Source organism: Penicillium verhagenii, assembly GCF_028828195.1.
Source record: "Penicillium verhagenii strain IBT 33310 chromosome Unknown utg000007l_segment0_segment0, whole genome shotgun sequence".
NCBI classification, from domain to species: Eukaryota; Fungi; Ascomycota; class Eurotiomycetes; order Eurotiales; family Aspergillaceae; genus Penicillium; species Penicillium verhagenii.
The window spans coordinates 2495563-2517039 of record NW_026643171.1 but is presented as its reverse complement, the minus strand read 5'-3'; the positions used below and the strand labels follow the sequence as shown (position 1 = coordinate 2517039).

Below are 21477 nucleotides of genomic sequence, written 5' to 3'. Positions count from 1 at the left end.
TCTATGTTGTTGCATCAAGGCATGTTTATGTTCCAATGTTTACATTGACATGTTGAGTTGTCCGGGTCACGGTCCGCACCAAATCCTACCTACTAGTAAGTTGTATACATACAAAGCCGCCCCGGGATACTCAATCAGTAAAGTTCGAAAAAGGCATCCCGTGAAAAAAAAGAGAGAGAGAGACCTCAGCATTGACTTCCACATCAAGTCAGTGCGTCACCATTGCCTCCCATCCCTGATCCCTGCCTCTTGCGCAATGTGTATTCCTCCCCAGCCCTGATTGGCCTCGAAGCTCTCCATACAAAGCCGGGAGCCTCTCACATGAATCCGCGGTATCTCGCATGCTTGACAGGTACACCCGTACGGGAGTAAGTATGTACGATGTATATACGGTCCGTTAGTAAACAAGGCCTTGCTTCCACTCTTCCAAGGAACCCTGGAAAAAGCCTGGTAAATGCATAAACATCCACACTCCACCTGCACAGCACCTGAATTCTGCAAAACAGATTTTTCACTTGCCTCAACGTCGAAAGAAAGCTGTGCCCGGTATGTATACGAGTAGGTGGGGGGGGCCTCGCGCCTTCGGCGTTCATCCTATATGCAATTTACGCCAGCCCCCACGAACGATCCATCCGGATCCATGGTCGTGCTCCGTAAACCAGGCAAAAGATGTGATATGAATGGAGCATCAGTTCACGCAATTCTAAATTTTAGTCTTTAAAAATTTAACGAAAATTTCTTTTCGATGAGAGAAAAAAAAACCTTGGAAAAGCCACCATCCAGCCGTGTCCGGCGCCACCAGGAAAAATGGTGAAAGGAAGGTGTGGATTCATCCATATCTACTCCGTAACTCCGTAAAGAAAAGAAATAAAAAATCGAGAAATTCAGAATAAAATCAAACTTTAAACTTTGATCCCCAGCGTGTCTCCTAAATGGGACTGTAGACCCTGAAAATCCACCGCCAAAAAAAAGCCACGAAAAAAGGGGGCGATGGGGGGGGTCATGGGAGGGGCGTTTTTAATGTTGGAGAGCTTGACATTTGAATGTTTGGATTGTTGCTTTGCTTTTTGTGACAAGCATGTATATGCACAGAGTACGGAGGACATAGTAGTACATACGTACTCTGGATCGATTTTTCTTTCTTACGTTACCCCCTTATCTCGCGGTCTGTGTGTAGAGAGAAAAGGTCTCGACTTGTGTCTGTACAGAAAAGGTACCAAAGAACGGAGTACAGAGTACCCTCTATCTCCATTCCGCGGTGCAGGGAGCGAGCTATGATTGGGAGTTAAAGCTCGAATTCAGGGGGAGGCTGTGTTGAAGCTGTATCCAGCGAGATATTCTGATACCCAAGGACACGGGAAGAATCTCTTTTCTTTTTCGATTTATTTTTCTCGAATGGTTTCTTTTGGGTAATCATTTCGAGTTTACTCCAGGGGACTTGACTTGATGAAGCTGGTTTCCCATAGATCAAATCACACATGAAGCACAGTCTGAATCCATGTCTGAAACATTGAACTATATCAGACACACAGTATACAATATAGTATGCAGGGCAATGAAAACCCCAGAAATCACCAATCTACTACATAGTATGTACACACTTACTAGGTACTCCATAGTATACTAGAGCAACTATAGTTTGACTAGCCCATACTAACCTTGAGCTAAGATGAATGCCGTGATTTCAATAATCTTATAATTCCAATGAGGGTCTGAAAGCTCTATTGGCCTCATGACCCCACCTGACATCGAGCTGACGCGGCTTTTTCTGCGCCAAGAGTCCCCACGGCAAGCTTAGGCATTTGGCGCTTCTTGGCACCTTTTTTCATCCCCATTTTCTCTTCCAAGTATGCCATACATTTGGAAAGTTGGTGGATAGAATGGAAAATAGGGAAAAGAAGGGGGAAAAAAAAGAAAAGAAAAAAAAAAAAGAAAACCAGAAAATCATAAAATTAATTGGAGTAACTTCAACTGTTTCCATAGCCCCTCCTGTGATTACGATTGCGTTTTATTTTATTTTTTCTGCCTTCCATTTCTAAAGTTCTATTTTTGTGGTAGGAAGGACATGGAGGTCCTCTGGTGGCAAATGTGTTTCGTTATTCGGGGAAATGGCAGGAAGAGGGGGGGTAAGTAGGATTCCCCCTGGCTCTTTCTTTTCAAAATGTTTACCTATGATACTCCGTAGAAAGGACCTGACTGCCTTCTCTGCCTGGTGGAAATTTAGCCAAGTAGAACCTCAAAGTACATACTAGTAGTGTGTTGATCCGTACATATACATATTCAATGTTAAGCTCGAAAGTATACCCCAGAATCCCGAGATCCTGGCGCAGCCACCAAAATGCGTTCCTGGGCTCTGCAGATGTCAAATTTTCCAATGCCAGTCATTCACCCAGGACAGGAAGAAGATAGTCAGGATTGACAGTGATTGTCATGTCAGAAGAGCGATCACTGCCCAATTTTTGTTCCTTGTCATGCTTGGCCGTCGATGGTTCCAGGGTCTGGCGGGAGCGATCGACTCTAACTAGATCGACTTGAAGATTTCTATCTCGATCTATGTATATTAGAATACCCTTTATAATTTGGTGGCTTTTTTATGCTCTCTATAATTCTTTTTATTGATTAATGTTTATCTATGGTTTAATTTTATATGGCCTAACGTAACATTGGTCCTGTGCGATCATGTTGCGCGCTTCAAATGTTTGGTGGATGTTTCTACTTTGGAAGTATATTTCCAATGCATCAAGTCAACATTCACACTCGTGAGCAGAAACATCTGGACATCATCAATAGAAGGGTCAACTGGTACATGTCTACCCACACATATCCACTGGTGTCAAACTACGCAATTAACACATGTGCATTGAATGTTTCAACATTGAAATGTTAATCAATCTAGCCACATGTGCACCCATGATGTTGGTGGACGGGGTCTTTGAACTGGTATCTAGCATCAATTGATTGATTCAAATGTCACCTACCTACCTTACCTTGATACAGAATGAATTCCAAAAAACCTTTTCAAGTATGCTGTTCATTTATCAAGAAAATCCCTAGTGACTTTTACATATTGATATACAGAACCACGCCACACGTCCGATCATGAAAAAAAAAAAATCCTTGGAATAAGATAAAACACCGGCTGGCAAACATAAGAAGCTCCCTAAATATCGGGACCTAAACCTTGGAATAGTTATGCAAAGAGAAGAAAATGAAATGAAACAAACATGGCCAATTAAAAAATCGCCCTTAGACGATGATAAACAACTCCGGTCGATCCAGGCCATCATCCTCCACGATGGGATAGTACGGGACCATCGCATCGGCCGCCTGCACATATGCATCGTTGTACAATCGCCAATATGGCACGCGAACCTTGCGAGCAGGATGGAATAATCCAGCCCAGACGTAATTCATAACGGTGCCGGAACCAACGGCCATGCGGATCGCATCGATGGCTTCAATGATACGATCAATGACGTGAGGGCTCGTCTCAAAGATGTTGGGGAAGACAAGGTTGAGAAGGTGAACCATAGCATCCTCGCAGCCAAGACCAACAACACCCAACGCAATATGCTTGACCACACTAGCGGCCGTTTGTCTGTGAACTTGGTCGCGATCGACGAGGGCGTCCTCAAGCAAGGGAGTAACAGCATAAACGTAGTCTTTGGCCATCTCGCCAATGTATTCGAATAAGAAGGACATGGCCTTGAGAACACCATTCTGCACGTTAAGCTCAGGAACGCGGTACTCATTCATCAGGGCGGGAAGCACTGTGAAGGGAGCACAAGTTTCGGCAACAATACCAATCGCGACAGCGGTACAAACACGAGACTGACGCTCTTGCACTCGAAGGTTGTTAAGGAGGGTAGCAAGAACATCTTGGGGACCAATGGCCTTGGCGATGAAACCGAAGGTGTTATTGGCCGCACGACGAATACCCTTCTTGTGAGCCTTGAGCATATCCAGCAGCTCGAAGCAAATTCGCATCCATTCACGAGCGTTGACGGATTCGGGTCCACGGTCGGCGATACGACCAACCAGATCGATGGTATTCTCTTGCACCTTCTCATGACGGTTACGGAGAATGGGTGTCAGGCGGGGGAGGAGGTCACGGATTGGCGGCTGCATCTGGTTGATACCGACCACAGTGACGATGGACCGCAGGGCACCGAGGATGGAACCCAGGACCTCAGGGTATTCTTCACCCAGGTATTCGTAGAGCACCACACCAAGCTTGCCCATGAGAGCGTCTTCGCCACACTGCTTCATGACCATCGCGATGCGAGAAATGAGATCGGCTGCTTGCTGTCGAACGGTGGCAGATTTGTTGTTCAGGCGCCAGAGAATAGTACTGACAATCTGGGGAAGGTATGGCTTACAACGAGTGCCAAGGGCGTTAACCACAGTACCGAAACCATTGAGAATGACAATGTCCTCGGTGCTCTGTTCCTGGAACGTATAAAGAACACCATCGATAAGTCGCTCCTCCAATCGCTCGGAGATATCGGCAGCGCCCAACGAGGCAATTAGTTTCTCGATGGTCTCCACAGTCATTTTGCGGTAATACTCGTTTTCATCCTTCAGGTTGTTGACAACCCGCTCTAGGATCTCGCCAACACCGACCTTTTGGCCCAGATCAACAGTGGTATCTACCACTTGACGGTAGTTTCGGCGATCAAGGGCCATGCGTCTCACCCAGAAACTCTTGAAGAAGTCGGTCAAGACATGTTCCTTGAGATATCCGGCGGTGACACCATCTGTGCTAGCACACTGGGATACCACCTTCAAAACCACCTTCTTCATCTCTTCGTCTGGCGATGAGAACTCACGGATTAAAATCTCCATGATCTGTGAACAGTAGTAGTTACTATATTCTTCATCCATCAGGGGAATGATGTATCCAACAGCCTTCAGGAAAGCGGCTAGACCCTTTCCACGCTGCTTGCGTGCGCCAGTCCAGAGAGGGTTCAGAATATCGTCAAAGCTTTCGATACCGTAGGGGTTCGCAGCTTCAGCCAAAGCAGCAACAGCCAAGGCGGTGACTGTCCTAACCTTGGCCTGCTCATCGCTAAGGTTGTCTGAAATACATTCGACAAGGCCCTTCAGGTGGGGTAGAATAGCGCAGCCCATTAGAATGGGAATCTGTTGAACAATCTTGACACCAGTGTGCCTGGCCTGCCAGGACTTCTTGCTGCGACAGACGGCGCGGAGGAATGGGAGCAGTGCGGGGATGCCAAGGGCAGAAGCTACGACGGCGAATGCACGTGCAGTAGTATTTCGCACATACTCATCAACATGGTCGATATCGGGACGCATAGTACTAATCATAGTGGCGAGACCAGCAGCCTTGGCAAGGTTGGAAATAATTTCCCGACCTTCAACACGAGCATAGTAGTCTTGGTCAATGAGCAATGGCTCGATGACGACAAGAATCTTATGAACATAAGGCCGGACCAAATCATCCAGTTTGTAGAGCACTCGATCAATAACCTTGACGAGCAAGTGACGTTCTTGGTCCTCCAAAGACTTCTCCATGAGCAACGGAAGAATTTGGTTGAACAAGGCACCAGCTCCAAAGTTTCGTGCATTGTCTGTAAGTTGACGCAGCGCAGTCTTTCGCATAGGTGGTGTACCGTTCTTGACCTTGAGCAACAATCGCATAATCTTTCGCTCTTTCAACTCCTCCACACTCATGGTGCTGTCATCTCCAGCCTCCATAAGCTTTCCGAAGTAGGCCATATCCTCAGGCTTGAAGAATTGCAAATCACCCACGCCGGGAATATCAGTCGGAAGCTCTTTGCCCATAGAACGAATACTCTCGGGTTCTTGCATCATGAAGCCACCAACGGTGCCTGCCATAGGTGCTGGTGTGGCCATCATCTTGCGGGCGGGGTTTCTGATCGGCTCATATCCTGGAGGAGGGTCCAAAATCTTGTAGCCCTCTGTGGGTAGCATCATATCCAGTTCTTCATCTGTCCATGCGGTGTTTCGACCAGAAAGATCAGTTCCGAAGCCGTTGGATGGCATAGCACCACCCTGAGACGGATGCATGGGAGTAGCAAGACCTTGGTTGCCAACAGGAGTGGCATCGGTAAGAGAAGGCGCTTGATCCCATCGTGAGCGGCGCTTGGGGGCTTCTTCTGGCGCACCGGGTACAGGAGTTTGATCCCACCGAGACCGCTTGCTCTTCACTTCAACGGGTTCGTTGGCTTCTTCTCCATTGGGTTGTGATGCCACGTCCCAACGCTTCTTGCGCTTTTTGCCAGCTGCACCGTCTTCGGTACTCTCCTTGTCATCCTCAGTCATCTTGAGAGAAGCCTGGTGCTCGGGGACATCTTCCCCACGTTCTCGCTTTTCGGCAAGCAGCTTTTGAACTCGCTCTTCTTCCTTCTCGAGTTCGCGAAGGGCCATGACCTCACGGTAGGTCTGGCCATCCCCTTCGACATTTCCGTTGGCAAAAGGATCCGCGCGCGTTGGTGTCAGAGTGCCTCGGTCGAATCGGCGCTTTTGATAGTCAGTTTCCCGGTCAGCAATACGTGCAGCCTTCTCACGGCCCAACATGATGTCCTCCTCCTCGACTCCATTGCCGTGAGCCATCTCATCGATCTGATTTCGGGTTGCAGTGTATTGGCCGACCAGATTATGGCCTCCGTTCGCGTCTTCCATCTCTTCATCATCGCCAGTCACGGCGATAGAGGTATCGTAGCCTGAGAACTTGTCTGCTCCGTCCCGTTCGTATAAAGTGGTATCGAAGGATTCGGTAAGGGAGGCCTTGGTTGAATTGTCAGTTCGCTGACTAGACGAATCAAAGGCCCCGGAACCTTTCTTTCCAGCAGCGGCAGCATTGCGCTCCGCTTGGAGTCGCCGGACGGCTTCGAGATCGGCTAAGCCAGAGATCAGTACTGAACAAGTGAGTGAAGCGGGCGCAGAAAACTTACCGTCAGACATGATGGAGAATTTGAGTAGAACTGGGGGTATTATCGCGCGCAAGGGGTATTAAAAAGAATCACCGCAGCTACATTCGGATTGAGCACCGTTAAAACGGCAGCATCGATGATGGAAGGAAGCTGTGTCACTGGAGATCGACGTGCAAAAAGCACGTCGTTCCGTCAGGTCGCGGCTGTGGATGACTAAAGAAGCTAGCACGTGACCTTGATAGCTTTGGATGAGTCATCTTAATCTATGCGGTGGCAACACTGCGCCGTGAAGCGCGGTGAAAACAATTGAACAAGAACATTGCATGCAGAAAAAAAAGCTCCACGATACCATGCCATTGGAATCAAACAAGGAATTCTCTAGGCTTGATTTGCAAGACTCACATGCTTTCTCGGTGCTGCAGAAAATTATTCTGGTGTCATCTGGATGTTGTGGCGTTCGGACGGCGCTTACAGACTATTTATGTCACACGTTAAGTGTGTCAGAAAGTGGAGGATAGTGCTATTCTAAGGATATACTGTGTCTGTACAGGTTATGGAATCAGACCAAAAGACCTTTACATGAAGCCTGCAACCCTGAATTATGACCTCTTTGTGGGGCCTAAATGCCCAGGTGGTAGATGATCAGGATGCTCGTCGGAACGTATCAGTAAGGACATCTAGATGGCAGTTTTGAATTTGTACCACCTGAGCCTTTAATACTGAACAGTCGAAGGTTGGACACTTTGAGAAAGTTCTCCAACACCTGTGGACTCTGCCGGCATGGTTTCCCTTCCAGGTTTGAACCTCATCAGGGCCCCTTGGCGGCTATTTGGTGTAGCCCGTAAGTGGGGATGCAATTCATACTCTACTAGTAGCCCTTAACCAAGCAGCGGTCTGATCCCTATCAATGAGCTATGCTCGAGATGGTTACATTTGAATAGGCAGCGATCTGACCGCTATGTGGTTTTCTGGCCCGCAGCACTTGAGTTTATCTAGTATCATCGCTAAGCTTTTCATTCGTGACAGCACTTGAGACAGGGTTTATCAGGATCGAGCAGCCAACAAAGAAGCCAATTTTAGCACTCTCGGATCGTTAGCTCCGACCCACCCCCAGTCTACCTACCAGCGCGTAGAATACCGAGCGAAAGTTCTTGATGCAAGCCAGATAAGTTTAATTAAATTTCCGGCGAGGCATATTAAATAGATCAATCTTGGAAGGCACAGTCATGGGATTTACTACAGATTGACGTGGATTATCAACCTTGGTCCTTCGAAGTCAGCCTGACAACAATCTGTTCAGGTGGGATATCTCCAATTTTGAGACTCGATTTCTCCCAATGTTTCTTTGTTTCATCCAAACAGATAGAAGAAAGCCCTGCATATTTAACCAGCAAAACTTCCTCTTCGTTTTTCACTTTCTCACCGCGCACAGGCTGAGAATCCATCTCTTTATTGCTCTATTTTTGGTTCTCGTGAACTTCCTCTCACTATCATTAATCTTGCCCCCTCCTTGAGAACTACATCACAATGTATATCCTTCAAGCCCTTATACTGTCTCTGACAGTAGCGATAGCTGGTGCTTCTTCCATCCCTGGTCCCTTGAGGCTAGCATCCACATTTTCTCGAATTTCCAGCGAGCTCGACAATATCATCTTGGGAAACTGTTCTCTCTCAAATGCAACCCTTCCACTTGATAAAACAGCAGTCAAGCTTCCTGAACCGTCGTCGAGCCTGACTCTCAAATACATTGCCCTCGGCCGAGGAACTCAAAACTACACCTGTGAAAACTCTACATCATCCGCAGTACCCGTATCTGTTGGCGCAGCGGCCACACTATTTGACGCTTCTTGCATTGCATCGAAATCTTTGACTTTGTTGCATGAAACGCCTGCTGTCTTCGGTGAGGCACCAGTTGCATCGCTCGCTTTCCTAGCAGAGCTCTTGGGTCATACCACAAATTCTTCCGATTTAATCCTTGGGGAGCATTACTTCGATGCTGCAGGGTATCCTGTGCTTGACTTGAGGCTAAGTGGCTCTGAGGACTGGGTGGTCGCCACGAAGAATGCATCTGTGAATGCAACCCAGATCAGCAATTCGACTAATCAGAACGTTGCTTGGTTGGAACTTGACCGCAAGTCTGGAGATAATTGTGGAAGTGGAGTTCATGTAAGATACACTTCAGCATTGTTGCACTTCATACCTGATTCTGACTGTATATACAGAAAGTATACCGAGTTGAGACCTACCAGGGATCTGCCCCATCAACTTGCGCCGGATTGAACCTCACGGTCGAGGTACAATATGCAGCGGAATACTGGTTTTATGGGTAATGGTACTTTGAAGATTCAATGCTGTGACGAAGAGTTATCGCTTGAAGGAAAACTCATATATGATATCCCCGTGTGCATGACTTAATGTATTCCAAACCCCCGAGGCCCGAGTAATGATTGTGAACGTTCCCGTGTTCCAAGTTGAAGACTTTCCAAGGCTATTTTTCCACTACAAGGTTTCTAAATGCCAGAATTTGAATAATATGCTAGTACTTACCTATACCAGTGCCTTCCAAGGTGCTCTCAAAGTTTGAAGTGTAGTCGACGGGTTCAGGAATTGCTTGTCATATCTACCAATTGATGTCGCTGTGAATGAGACTTTCAGCCCGAGATTCCCTGATGTCACTTTGAAGAAGCAACTACCTGCAAAGGACAGCAAAAAAACAAAACAAAGAAAGATTCGAGTCAAATAATGAAAGAAACTGTTGTTGATATCAAGACGCCCCATATTTCCATTTCGGGTCTAGTGTCAATTTACGAGGTAATGTGCCTTAGGTGCCTCAGGAACCAAGGTGGCGTACATGGACCGGAGTGTGGCGCAGCATGCTATGACCCAACAGCTCGTAAACCGGGCATGGACTCCGGTATATTTTGGGGAAGCAAGAATCTACCAGTCCGAGAGAATCGAACAGCTGTCATGATATGACTCAGAATGCACGGACTTTGCAGAGTTTTTAAGCAAATCAAGCTACAGCTTGGTTCCCCGTTCAGGTGGCGGTTCATTAGCCTCTAACAAAGAGAATTTCAATATGGCGGTTGTGCTTGGACATAAGCCTCGCCTCCTGTATGTTAAGTCCTGAAAATATCACTTTGACAGTAAAAACAAAAACAAAAATAGAAGATGCATCTTTCCATTCGGGGTTGCCGAGGAACATGGGCCAACTGAGACTGAGTTGTTATCGTGATTGTTTGATATTGCCACATGTAGGCTGGATGGCCATTGCTTCGAATAAAGCAATACCAGTTTGAATAACCAGATGCCAGTAAAGAAACTGAAGTGGAGAATTTTTTTTTAAGATACTTGTCAGTACTCCGAGTAAAAGTAAGAGGAATAATCAAGTGGATGTTGATTCTCGATATCGCTCTACGGACCACGGATGTATCATGCCTAGGGTGATAGTCACATGACTGGAACTCCAACGACGCGACTGCTCGCGTCCACATCCTCCATCCCCAGCTGTGCATTCATTTCAATTTCCATTCACTCTCGACCAGCGCTTTTGTCGCATAATGATCGCAAACCCATACTGATACCCCCAACACAAATATCATCACGCCGAACCCGCTCTCTCCGCCATACCTCTTACCCCCGAAACCTTCCCAAATCCATCAAACCAATCCCTCAAGATGGCCACCGACTACAGCAAGAAGACCAACGCCGAGCTTGTGGAAGTCCTCAAGGCTCGCTCTCTGCCACACACTGGTAAAAAGGCCGAACTAGTTGCTCGTATCCAGGAGGACGACGAGAAGACAACCGGAGCTCCCGCCGCCGCTCCCGCCGCAGCCTCAACCGACGCCGCAGAGGACGTGATCGATTGGGATGATGATGTGCCCGGAGAGACAGCTGCCACTGAACAGCCTTCCACCGAGGCTGGTGCCAATGTCATTGCTGCTGGCGGCAAGGGCGCCGTCCCCAACCCCGTTGCCGTCCCCAACCAGAAACTCGACACCGATCCCGCTACCACCGATGATTTGAAGGTGGAATCGACCGGCGAGGTTGTCGCTGCTGCAGCGGAACCAGTTGAAGAGACTGAGAAGAAGCCTGCAGTTGATTACACCCGTGGTCTGCCTGCAACCGAGTTGGAAGAAGAGCTGCGCAAGCGCAAGGCGCGCGCTGAGAAGTTCGGCATTGTCGAGGATACAGAGACAGCACTGAAGGAGGCCGAGAAGTCAATTGCGCGCGCCAAGCGTTTCGGTGCGGAGACCGATAACACTGCCAGCGCAAGCGTGAAGGGCCTTGATCAGGCACTCCCGGATGAGAAGTCGCGCAAGCGGGCTCGTACCGAGGGCGGATCAGGTGGCCAGGGTGGCCAGGACCGTCAGGGTGGCCAGGACCGTCAGGGTGGCCGAGGTGGTAAGCGTCGTGATCACGGTCGCAACCGTGGCCGACGTGGAGATGATCAGAACCGCCGCGGTGGAAACAAGGGAGCTAGCGCCCCGGGTGGACAGAAGAGCCGGAATGATAAGGATGCATTGGCCTTGGAGGCGCGCAAGAAGCGATTCGCGACTGCTGCTTGAATGCTCTAAGCGTCTATGATATCGCTTTCTCCTGTCATTAAAGTCGGATCTTTTCCACAATCTTCCTCATTTTATTATTTCTTCTATTTTTTGTGTCTACATACTTTTGGTCTTTACGGGGGCGTTTGTACCAAGATCTAGTGGAATTCAATGGTCCGATTGATAAGTACTATATCTCTTATGATTCTATTTTCAGAATGGCCTATCGTTAGTAATTGCGTTTGATCATCATTTTATCAAGAGGGATTGGTTATCTCATTATCCAGCAATTCAGCAATTCCTCGAAATGTGGAAAACACCACGCAATAAGTGTCCCCGCGAAGTCAGCTGAAAAGGAGCGCATTAGCCTCTGGTTCCTGCAGCACCGCAGCTGGCCAGTGTTGCGCCCGCACGCCCCCAAGGCGGACTGGCCCCTCCAGATCGGCATTGAGGATCGACGAACCCACGGACACAGAATAGAACTTTGAGAAGACCTTTCGAGCTCCTGGATCCTATAGATAGTTCCCGCGTCCCAGTGAGGGGTACGGAGACTCCGTATACAAGTTTGTAGCTCGGCCCAAGTACCACGCAGAGACCCTGGCTCATTTCCCACCAGCCCAGACAAGTAACTGTGTTTACCGCCGGGCTCCACTTGGATAGAAGGCCGGTCTGACGAATCCCAGGCTGCCAATGACCTTTTCTCAGATGGTGGCTGCTGGGGCTAAGAGCCGAGGGCGTCTAACTACGTCAATCAACACACAGTCAGAGTCGTTCATTGCTGGATTACCTGGTGGAGCATCACAGCCCACTAGGAGAGGCCGCTGCAGCGGTCCCAGCTAGGCTAGACCTTGGTTCTCCACATATCACTGGTTGAAGGTATTCCGAAAAAATCATAATGGCTATATCTTATGAACCTATATAGGCAAGAGAACATTGGAATACGGCCCCCCCTCCACCCGAAATTTGGAAATCCTTGAGTCAAATGGATCCCTGGTCAAGGTCTCGGGACGGGCCACTCGTACCAGACTCTGGATAACGGTTTATAGATGTATTATTCCGCTAAATGAGACAGAATATTCAAATGTTCAATACGGATTGACTTCAAATGTTATGGCTTTTCTAATGTTGCAAGTGTAATACGTTACATTATTCTAATTATCCCGTAAACACGCAACTTAATGCAGAATCCAGATTCTTCTCCAGGGCTGCAACCAATACCGGCCTTGCAGGCCCACGTTCAGGAATTCTCCGAGTCCTAGAGTTTAAAAAAGAATTTTTAAAAAATTGACTGTGCGATTAAGCCAACAATAAGCACAAACCCCCAAAAATCTCCCCCCAAAAAAGAAATGAGAAAAAGCTAGGGATAGATCGACGTGCAGTAAGATCGGGTTCGGCGTCCCCGATCGATGAGTTGTCAATGAGGCAACGCAAACGCGGTGAAGATACTCTGGTTCCTGACAGGACAGTTAGAGCAAAGAAGCTTTATCATATCTCTTATTCAGCTTGAATGTTCCTTTCAAACCGAAAACGCACAAATTGGGGAGGCAGTTCGTAGATGAAGTAATGGGATTCAGTTTCCCCAACGTGCCACCAGAAATGCCGCCACTGCGCAATGTCGAACTACGCCGCTGATAGCCTTTCCCCCGAAACCCTAGTACATTTCCCTCTTCCGACCAACGATAGTCATAGATTCATAGCCGGGGACTCTGGACCTTTCCCCATGCGAGCTTCCGTGCACGCAATCTTGTTACGGTGATAGGATTAAGTTTCTAGCGTAGGGCTTTGGGGCCGTTGCTTCAGACTTGCACGATTCGGCTCAGGATTTGCTTCCTACAGGTCTAGCCCGTAGCGCAAAATCTCGACTCATCACAGCGTACCTTTTCTTCACCAATGATAGTTGCGTTGACTTTTCCCCCTTCTATATCTGGAAAGCGAGTGGTTTTTTTGGGAATTCTTGGGATTTTGGAATTTATTGGAATTTATTACATTTATTACATTTATTCTTGGAATTTTGATTTTCCCCCACAAGCGGGCAGAAACACCCGATAACATAAGACTTGGGGATTTTACAGACTTCAATTTTTTTTGCAAAACCTCTTTCTCTCCTGAAACCTCATCCTGGAGAGAATTTCCATGGCAGAAAAATCCATCCATCTGACAGGATTATTTTAGGCCACTGCAAGCCAACAAACCTATGGATTTCCCTCTGACGTGGCCGAGGCTTGAAAAATCCGTGCCACATTGCTCTAGGCTGTGGCGAAGCAGCTGCAGCTTCCGCCGATCAGACAACAAGGTCGGTGAATTTCAATCTTTTATCTATCTGACATCTACCTAGTCATTTCTTGTTCAATAATTCTAATGTTTGTTTCTTTCAGTTGTGTTTTATAGTTTTTTCTTGTTTCTGTTTTAGCGTTGAGATACCCAGATCCACTACTACGATCTCAATTCTCCGCTATTAATACCTTCAGAGTCCTGGAGACCTGTACATGAGACTAATGATTTGGAAATTTTGTACGTCAAAAGACCCTGGGGAATCCCTGTTCAAAATACACCGGGCTCATCACAATATATGGAAAGCTCATACATGCATCCAGTGCCATCGACATACCTTTCTCTAGCGTGATGATTACGATTTCGATGCCCATGTACCTTATTCGATTACTTGTCTCAACATGGGAGCCCAAGACTTCAATCACAGTCACACCATGTCGTACAATTCTGGACGTATGCCGCCGAAGGCATCGTCTGCAGATTCATCACATCCGCCGTCCAACTCTGGCATTCCGCATGCCTCTCGAACTCCAAGATCTCATTTGGCAAGGCCAACCAACTCTACTCCTCGGAGAAACCGCGCAGCATCTTTCTCCACTGCGGAGGAAACTAGACAGATTCTAGCACCTGTACAGCCTGCCAATCGATCAAAACGACTATCATTGTTACCACGGCCTAGTACTGGTGGTCTAACATTCCTAACTCCTTCACCGACACCGTCGCCCCAAACTCCAATTCTCACTCAACCTATTCCGTCCTCGATCTCCTCTCCCGATATCAGAAGCCCATCTGCCTTCGTTCCCAGTCAACAGGTGCAAGCGCCTCCCGCTAAAAGGACCCGAAATGTCCTGCGCAGAAAGGCGCCATTGATTGGAAAGCATGTGGAGAACCAAGCCCAGAAGCTTAGTCTGGTGATCCCGCACCAGCTTAACGAAATGAAGGATCCCAGATTAAATTCCACACAAGATGCATACTTTGCTGGACCTTCGGCATCGGCCTCTTCACAAAGTTCGAGTGACAAGACACCGAAAAGTGCGGTCGAGACTCCTCCAGGGCCAGCGGAACTGGCAAGCCTCCGGACCATCAATACTCAGAACCTTCCTCCTACACATCCTTTCCCACCAGCCAGCAGCCCCTCAACAAGGTACTCCGAGTCCCCAGGTATGTGGAGTCGTGGCTCGACTCCGACCTCGTTGTCCTCGTACTCCCCTGGGATTATGCACTCGAGTAAGATTGGACGTCTGAGACAGGGCAGCCCATCACATCCTAGATTGCCAATGTTCTCGCCATCGACACACGCGAGTCCACAAAGTGCGCAAAGTGATCGACGAGAGGCCAAGGTGCACCGGACTGCTCTTCCTCAGCGGTCTCTTGGCCCAAGTCCTGTGGCATCTACTGCCCCGAAACAAATTTCTAGGTCTGTTGCCAAGACTCCAGGTCCTCCCCAAAGCCCACCACCAAGGAAATCGTCGGTAAAATTTAGTCCGAAGGAATCTCCTCCTAAAGACTCAGATATCGACGTCGAGAAGGCCAGAAAAGAAGTCGAGGAAGCAGAGCTGGAACTTTTCAGGGCCCATAAAAGAACCTTCACCAACCCTGTCAGCCCTGAGATCAGCGTGCCAATGACACCACCACGACCGAGCAGAGATGGTACCCATCGCTTATATCTGAACACATCACCAGTCATTCAAAGTAATCTGCCATATCTCAAGACAACGGGTCACAAGAGACGTGAGTCTATAGAAAAAGCATTGACAGCGGGGAAACCGTACCAAACTGCAACCCCGTCTGCTGCTACTTCTGTGGATTCCTTCAGGCCTAAAGAGTTGTCCCGAATTCCTTCGCGAGAAGTAGGCTCTCCAGTGATGACTCGCAAATCACCAAAATTGGTCAAGGATCCCCCAAAAGCGCCTACCAAGGAGAATGCCGAGATAAAAAAGCCCGTCACACCCAAGCGATTTGGCATCTTCCACAAAAAGTCAAAACCAGATATTGAAAGCAATACTGGCGAACAGAACCGACCAGCAGTACGAAAAGGCCCTGTAGCAGGAACAGGCCATGAGGGATACGGGAAATATAGCCAACGCGGGAGAAAAGCAAGTGGAAGCAGCAGCAGCGGCGTGAGAACCCGGTCAACAAGTACAACTCGAAGCGGTCCACAATCAGTTGCCAGTAGCAAAGGAAGTATGTCAAGTCGTCCAGATCTAGATCTTGACGATTTTCTTTCAAGCCGTCTTGAGCCAGTGTTTATTAGCGGTGGAGGCTCGACCCTTTCGCGAACCCAGAGCGAACTGAGCATGAGCAGTCTTAGTGTTGCCTCATCGAGCCTCTATCGTCCAACACCTCTCACGGTATCTACTGTTCAATCTACCGATTCGTTGGTGACAACCTCTACAGGGATTTTAGATGACGTGAAGCTGCCTAGTGCATCGAGCCTTGCCTTGGTATCGACTCGGAGTCAAAGTCCAGAAAGGCGCTCGGAGGCCGCTGATCGTCCGCAACCGCCGAAGTCGCGCATGCCAGTGCCCAAAGGGAAGAAAAATGAGGTTTATGGAAACCTCGAAGCTGCTCAGACTCGAACTTCTCTCTCGAGCGCTGCATCAACAACCCTTCCTCCCCAGACCTCGAAAGCCACTTCTAGCTCGTCGGGTCATCAACAACCTGCAGCGGTGAAAGAAAGTCAGCAGGTCAACAAGAAAGGAAAAAGCTCCCGGTGGAATCTGTTCCAAAGAAACCGCTCCGAGGCGCCCAAGGTTGCTGCCCCTGAGCCGCCCGCCGTTCCTCACACTGCCCAACTCCACGCCGCAATCTCGCCGGCCTTGAAAACTCGACCAGTGGCCCACTATGCACTGGTGGATGCTGATTCTGACGAGCTTGACGACATAATCAATAATATTGAGCACTCCCCACCGACAGAGGAAGAGGTTCTTGCACCGGCAGTGGAGGTCCCCGCCGGCTTGAATATCAGAAAAAGACACCCATCTATCTTACTACCGTCTCCCCCAAAACTGCACGGCGAGTTTGAAAAAGATGGACGCGCTTCCCCAAAGACCGCAATGTTCAACCGCAATCTGATGGGCTTGGAACCTGAAAGTAGTCCCGAGGATCGTCGACCTAGACGACTGGCTTCCGTGGGCCGCATCCCGAAGGTCGTTTCTAGACGAGATAGACAACACACCCCGGCCACGCAATCCTTTTCTCGACCATTCAGTGTCGTCGAGTCTCCGCCGTCAATTCCAGCTCCTACAAAGCAAGACCTGGATGGTCATCCGAGGTTCACTGATTCTCCTTGGAAGCAACAGGCAGGGATTCCGTCAAGCCAGCCCCCGGACTGGGGCTATAATTATACCCAGGGTCTTAGTCCCCCTGCGACAATTGCCGCTTTGAATTTCCTCTCCGGCCCTTATTCAGCTCAGGAATTTATCCACTTCTCGCCCAACAAGAGCTCGCCATCGGCAAGCAGCCCTGAGACCCTCGCAGCTGTGACAGCTGTAATCCCCAGACCAGAAGCAGCGCCCATGGAGGACGAGATATGGAAAGAATATGATGATTTGATTGATCATGTTCTTTCGCCAGAAGAGCCAAAGACAAAAAGCTCGGACAAGCCAGAGGATGAAGAGAGGTTCCAGCTTGCAACAATGGCAAGCAGAGCTCTTCAGGATGGGTTGAACAACCCCAACTCCCTTTCCCCCGGCCTACCTACATATGGTCAAGCCTCTGTTCGCTCCAGTAGCGACTCTATTCGTCTGCGCAGGTCTAGAATTGTATCGGCTTTGCATTCTTCTATCTCTCCATCAACTCAGCCATCTTATAGCAACCTCATTGCAAGCTACGGGGATGGTGAGGAGTCTAGGAGTCCAGCAAACTCTGCGCAGTCCCAACCAGGCGAGGTTCGAGAGAAGCAATCGACATTCCTTCAATCTCTAGCCACCGCTCCCACGCCCGAAAGAAAGTCTCGCGATGGCCGAAGATCGTTTCCAGGCTCGTCAGAGCGAGACTGGGATGTAGTGACCAGCACAAATATGAAGTCTGCTTCTCTAATGACCAGTCGTTGGCTGTCATTCGGGCGTGTCCTATTCAGCCCTGCACACAACCATGTCAAGACCGGAACTCATGGACGAATTCTTGTGATCGACGGACTCGGAAACGACGACTGGTCTTTCTATTGCTCGTTGACCTATCCCAATGCCGAGGTATACAGTCTAAGCGGCCGACCAGTCTCTACAGCTCTGCCCCATCCCGCCGCATGGCAGCCTCCTACAAATCACCACACAGTCTACCACGCCGGCTTGCAGAACCCACTACCGTTCCCCAAAGACTATTTTGCCGTCACAGTCCTTCGATTCCCCACCGCCAGCCCCGAAGCAATGCAAAGCAACATCATCCAGGAATGCAAGCGTGTTCTTCGCTCCGGCGGATACCTGGAAATGATCCTTCTAGACCGCGACATGGTCAACATGGGACCGCGCACTCGCAAAGCCGTCCGCCGACTAAAGGAAATGACATGTCTCGCCAACCCGGCCATAAGCCTCAAGCCCAGCAGCGATAATGTCCAGCGCTTGCTCGGCACGCAAGGCTTCGACAATCTCCGCCGCTGCATGGTCCGGATCCCCGTAGCAGGCAGGATCGTTCGATCCTCCGATTCCACGACCTCCTCGTCGAACAAATCCTTCTTGGCAACTGCCACAACTGCCACTTCATCTTCTGCCACCGGGTTCTCTCTCCCAGCTATCTCGGTCACCACGACTACGGGTAGTCAGAAAAGTACGCAGACGACTTCCAAGGTGTCACCCTCAGACGATACCAGTGTCTCTTTGGGAGATCTTCTCTCGGATCCGTCACCGTCTGCCGCTAATGACGAGTCGATCGCCAAGATTGTGGCTCGAGTCGGTCGGTGGTGGTATACGAAATGTTACGAGGACCCTGTTCTCCCTGCTTCTGGTGATAATGATCCCAGCATGTGGAGGGATCGCAAGGTTCTTCGCGAATGCCAACAACGCGGGACTGGTTTCCGTATGTTGATTGCGTATGCGCAGAAGCCGAGTGAGGTTAAGAGACGCACTGCCAGCGTCTAAGTGATATGATTTCTTATGATATGATGCACATGATTTATACGCTACTATTTTGCATGATTTTAAATACCCTTTGCAGCTCATGCCTTTTTGTGTGAGATGGCTTATTTATTTGTTTTTTTTACCTTCTTTTTGAAGCTCATCACTTTGTTTCTTCTTCCTTCATATTTCTTTTTTTCTTGTTACTTTTCTTTCTTTCTTCTCCTGTCAGACTGAAGTCCAGCATTTACGGGGAGGCAGATTTATTATTCAAGACTTGCATCGACCTCGCGGTCTCTATTGCGAAGAGTATATTCGGGGGATCTTTGATTGCGTGCATGACGACATGATGATAATTTTGGTTGAATGGGCTCTTCTTTGCATCTCACGGCTGGACTGGTTGATGTATTTGTTGGTTTCATTTTATAAGCAGGACTAATGGATGAACAATTGGATTACATATAACAAAATTACATGAACGGGTGTTTCCTAGCAGTAGAACTTTATTGAAGCTCTCCTAGCCTATTCAACCTAGGAAATAGCAACTGTAAAGCTGTATAGATGTCAGAACCCTCGGGAGGTTGGCCTGCACAGAAGCTTATTTCGCTTTGCAGTCAACTGGTGCCCATGTGTTCATTCGCTGTTTCCTCCTAGGGTACACAGTACATTTCTTCTCTTTTTTCTCCTTGGCATCCATTAATAGAGATTCGCCACTTGGTGAGACTCTACTTCTATGTAGTTTACTTAATATGGTTACCTTGAGAGCAAAAGTGTATAACCTTGAAGTGGATAAAAAGCCCTTGACGTCAGATGGTCTTTTTCTAGAGCATCCACAAGGCTGTACAATATCCACCGAACTGCGCCACAACACTCAACACGAACCACAAGATCCCTGGAACATTTGAACCATTTTACCGTATTTACTATTTAACTATTCTTACCCTCTTTCTTACTCCAACACAAATCAATCATGTCTTCTCATTACCCATCTCGTGAGTTCCCGATTCCCAAAAATCCATTGTACTACCCCACCCTCTTTGCCCCCGCACTGCGCAGGTTGCAGATCGATAAAACTGACGTGCATGAAAAAACCCCCAGAACCACCTTACGGGGCTCCTCAAGGCTACCCCCCAAATAACTACCAACAACAACCCCCTTACCCTCAACAGCAATACGGCGCGCCCCCAGGCCCCCCGCCACAAGGCCACTACCACCAACATCCGCCCCAGCAAGGCCCATACGGCCAAGCCCCTCCCCAGCAGCAAGGCGGCTACTACGGCGCGCCATCTCCCCAACCCCCAGCCGGCTATCACCAGAACCCATCACCACAACCAGGATACGGACCGCCCCCACCCGTCCAATCCCCCTATGGCCAGGGACCACCCCAAGGCTACGGACCCCCACCGGGAGGCAACAATGCGCCGGGCTTCGCACCGCCCGGCGCACACGGCGCACCACCCTACGGCGGGCCCGTAATGCCAACACTCGGCTACACGCCCGGCCAAGTCGCACCAGGCGACTTCCGGCGCGAAGCCGACATCCTCCGCAAAGCAATGAAGGGCTTCGGCACCGATGAGTCCGCGCTAATCCAGGTGCTCGCGCGCCAGGACCCGCTCCAGATGGCCGCCGTGCGCGCCACATACTCGCAGCACATCGGGCGCGATCTCTACAAGGACGTCAAGTCCGAAACGGGCGGGTACCTGCGGCAGGGCCTTTTGGCCGTGATCGAGGGCCCGTTGGTGCACGATGTCGAGTGTGCGCGGGAGAGTATCGACGGGATCGGGACGAAGGAGTGGCTCATGAATGATGTGTTGCTGGGCCGGTCGAACGCGGACCTGAACGCTATCAAGATGGCGTACGAGCGCAAGTATCATCGGCACTTGGCGCGGGATGTGGAGGGTGATTTGTCGATGAAGACGGCTGTCTTGTTTAAGCGGGTTTTGGAAGCACGGAGGCATGAGGAGTCGATGCCGTGTAATCCGCAGGATATTGGGGCTAAGGCTGCTGCTGTGCATGCGAAGAGGAAGGATCAGGCGATGGATATTTTGGTTGCTGCTTCGGATGCGGAGCTTAGGGCTATCGATCATGAGATGGGGGCTAGGTATCGTGCTTCGTTGGAGAATGTTATCTTGAAGGAGTACTCGGGCCATATGGAGAAGGCTTATGTGCAGATGGTGCGGACTGCGACGGATCCGGCTATGCGTGATGCGATTCTGCTGGAGGAGTGTATGGCTGGTATGGGGACGAAGGATGAGGCTTTGGTTACGAGGATTGTGCGTTTGCACTGGAATCGCGATCATAAGGAACAGGTCAAGCGTGCTTATCATCATCGGTTTAAGAAGGACTTGATCCAGCGCGTACGTGGGGAAACTTCGGGTGACTACCAGCGCTTGATGGTAGCTCTGTTGGAGTAAGAGCTTCTAGGCTCTGCATCAATGTCGTTATGAATTCTCTGCACATTATTTGGGTTTTATGGGCCAGGCTGGATGGATTTTGACCATCTATTGTTACATTCATAGTCAAATATTTAATGTTTCTATTGTTATCTAGTATGTGTTCTTGAGTAGAAACATTGGAATTAGAAACATGGATCAGACTAGTAGTTAGTACTGACCCCTAATCTCGTTCACAAGCGATCGGCTGCAAAGCTCAAACACCTAGGAACTTTCAAGTTATGAAAAGAGAAAATGT

The 21477-nt window shown here is 49.1% G+C and overlaps 5 protein-coding genes across 5 annotated transcripts; 4 read left to right on the top strand and 1 right to left on the bottom strand.

The window, feature by feature from the left end:
- Nucleotides 1-3246: 3246 nt before the first annotated feature.
- On the bottom strand, nt 3247-6948 carry N7466_007602 (U2 snRNP complex subunit HSH155; the record flags this gene model as incomplete). The annotated part of the gene is made up of 2 exons (XM_057166991.1): nt 3247-6884; nt 6939-6948. 2 exons carry the CDS (start codon nt 6946-6948, stop codon nt 3247-3249), a joined length of 3648 nt encoding a protein of 1215 aa, XP_057020032.1.
- A 1496-nt stretch (nt 6949-8444) lies between these two features.
- Nucleotides 8445-9247, top strand: N7466_007601 (DUF3455 domain-containing protein; the record flags this gene model as incomplete). Its single annotated transcript, XM_057166990.1, has 2 exons — nt 8445-9083; nt 9140-9247. The coding sequence occupies 2 exons, from the start codon at nt 8445-8447 to the stop codon at nt 9245-9247; spliced, it is 747 nt and encodes a 248-aa protein (XP_057020031.1).
- A 1347-nt stretch (nt 9248-10594) lies between these two features.
- N7466_007600 (SAP domain-containing protein) lies at nt 10595-11485 on the top strand (the record flags this gene model as incomplete). Its single annotated transcript, XM_057166989.1, has 1 exon — nt 10595-11485. One exon carries the CDS (start codon nt 10595-10597, stop codon nt 11483-11485), a length of 891 nt encoding a protein of 296 aa, XP_057020030.1.
- A 2684-nt stretch (nt 11486-14169) lies between these two features.
- N7466_007599 (uncharacterized protein) lies at nt 14170-18810 on the top strand (the record flags this gene model as incomplete). Its single annotated transcript, XM_057166988.1, has 1 exon — nt 14170-18810. The coding sequence occupies one exon, from the start codon at nt 14170-14172 to the stop codon at nt 18808-18810; it is 4641 nt and encodes a 1546-aa protein (XP_057020029.1).
- Nucleotides 18811-19868: 1058 nt separating this feature from the next.
- N7466_007598 (uncharacterized protein) lies at nt 19869-21200 on the top strand (the record flags this gene model as incomplete). Its single annotated transcript, XM_057166987.1, has 1 exon — nt 19869-21200. The coding sequence occupies one exon, from the start codon at nt 19869-19871 to the stop codon at nt 21198-21200; it is 1332 nt and encodes a 443-aa protein (XP_057020028.1).
- Nucleotides 21201-21477: the final 277 nt, after the last annotated feature.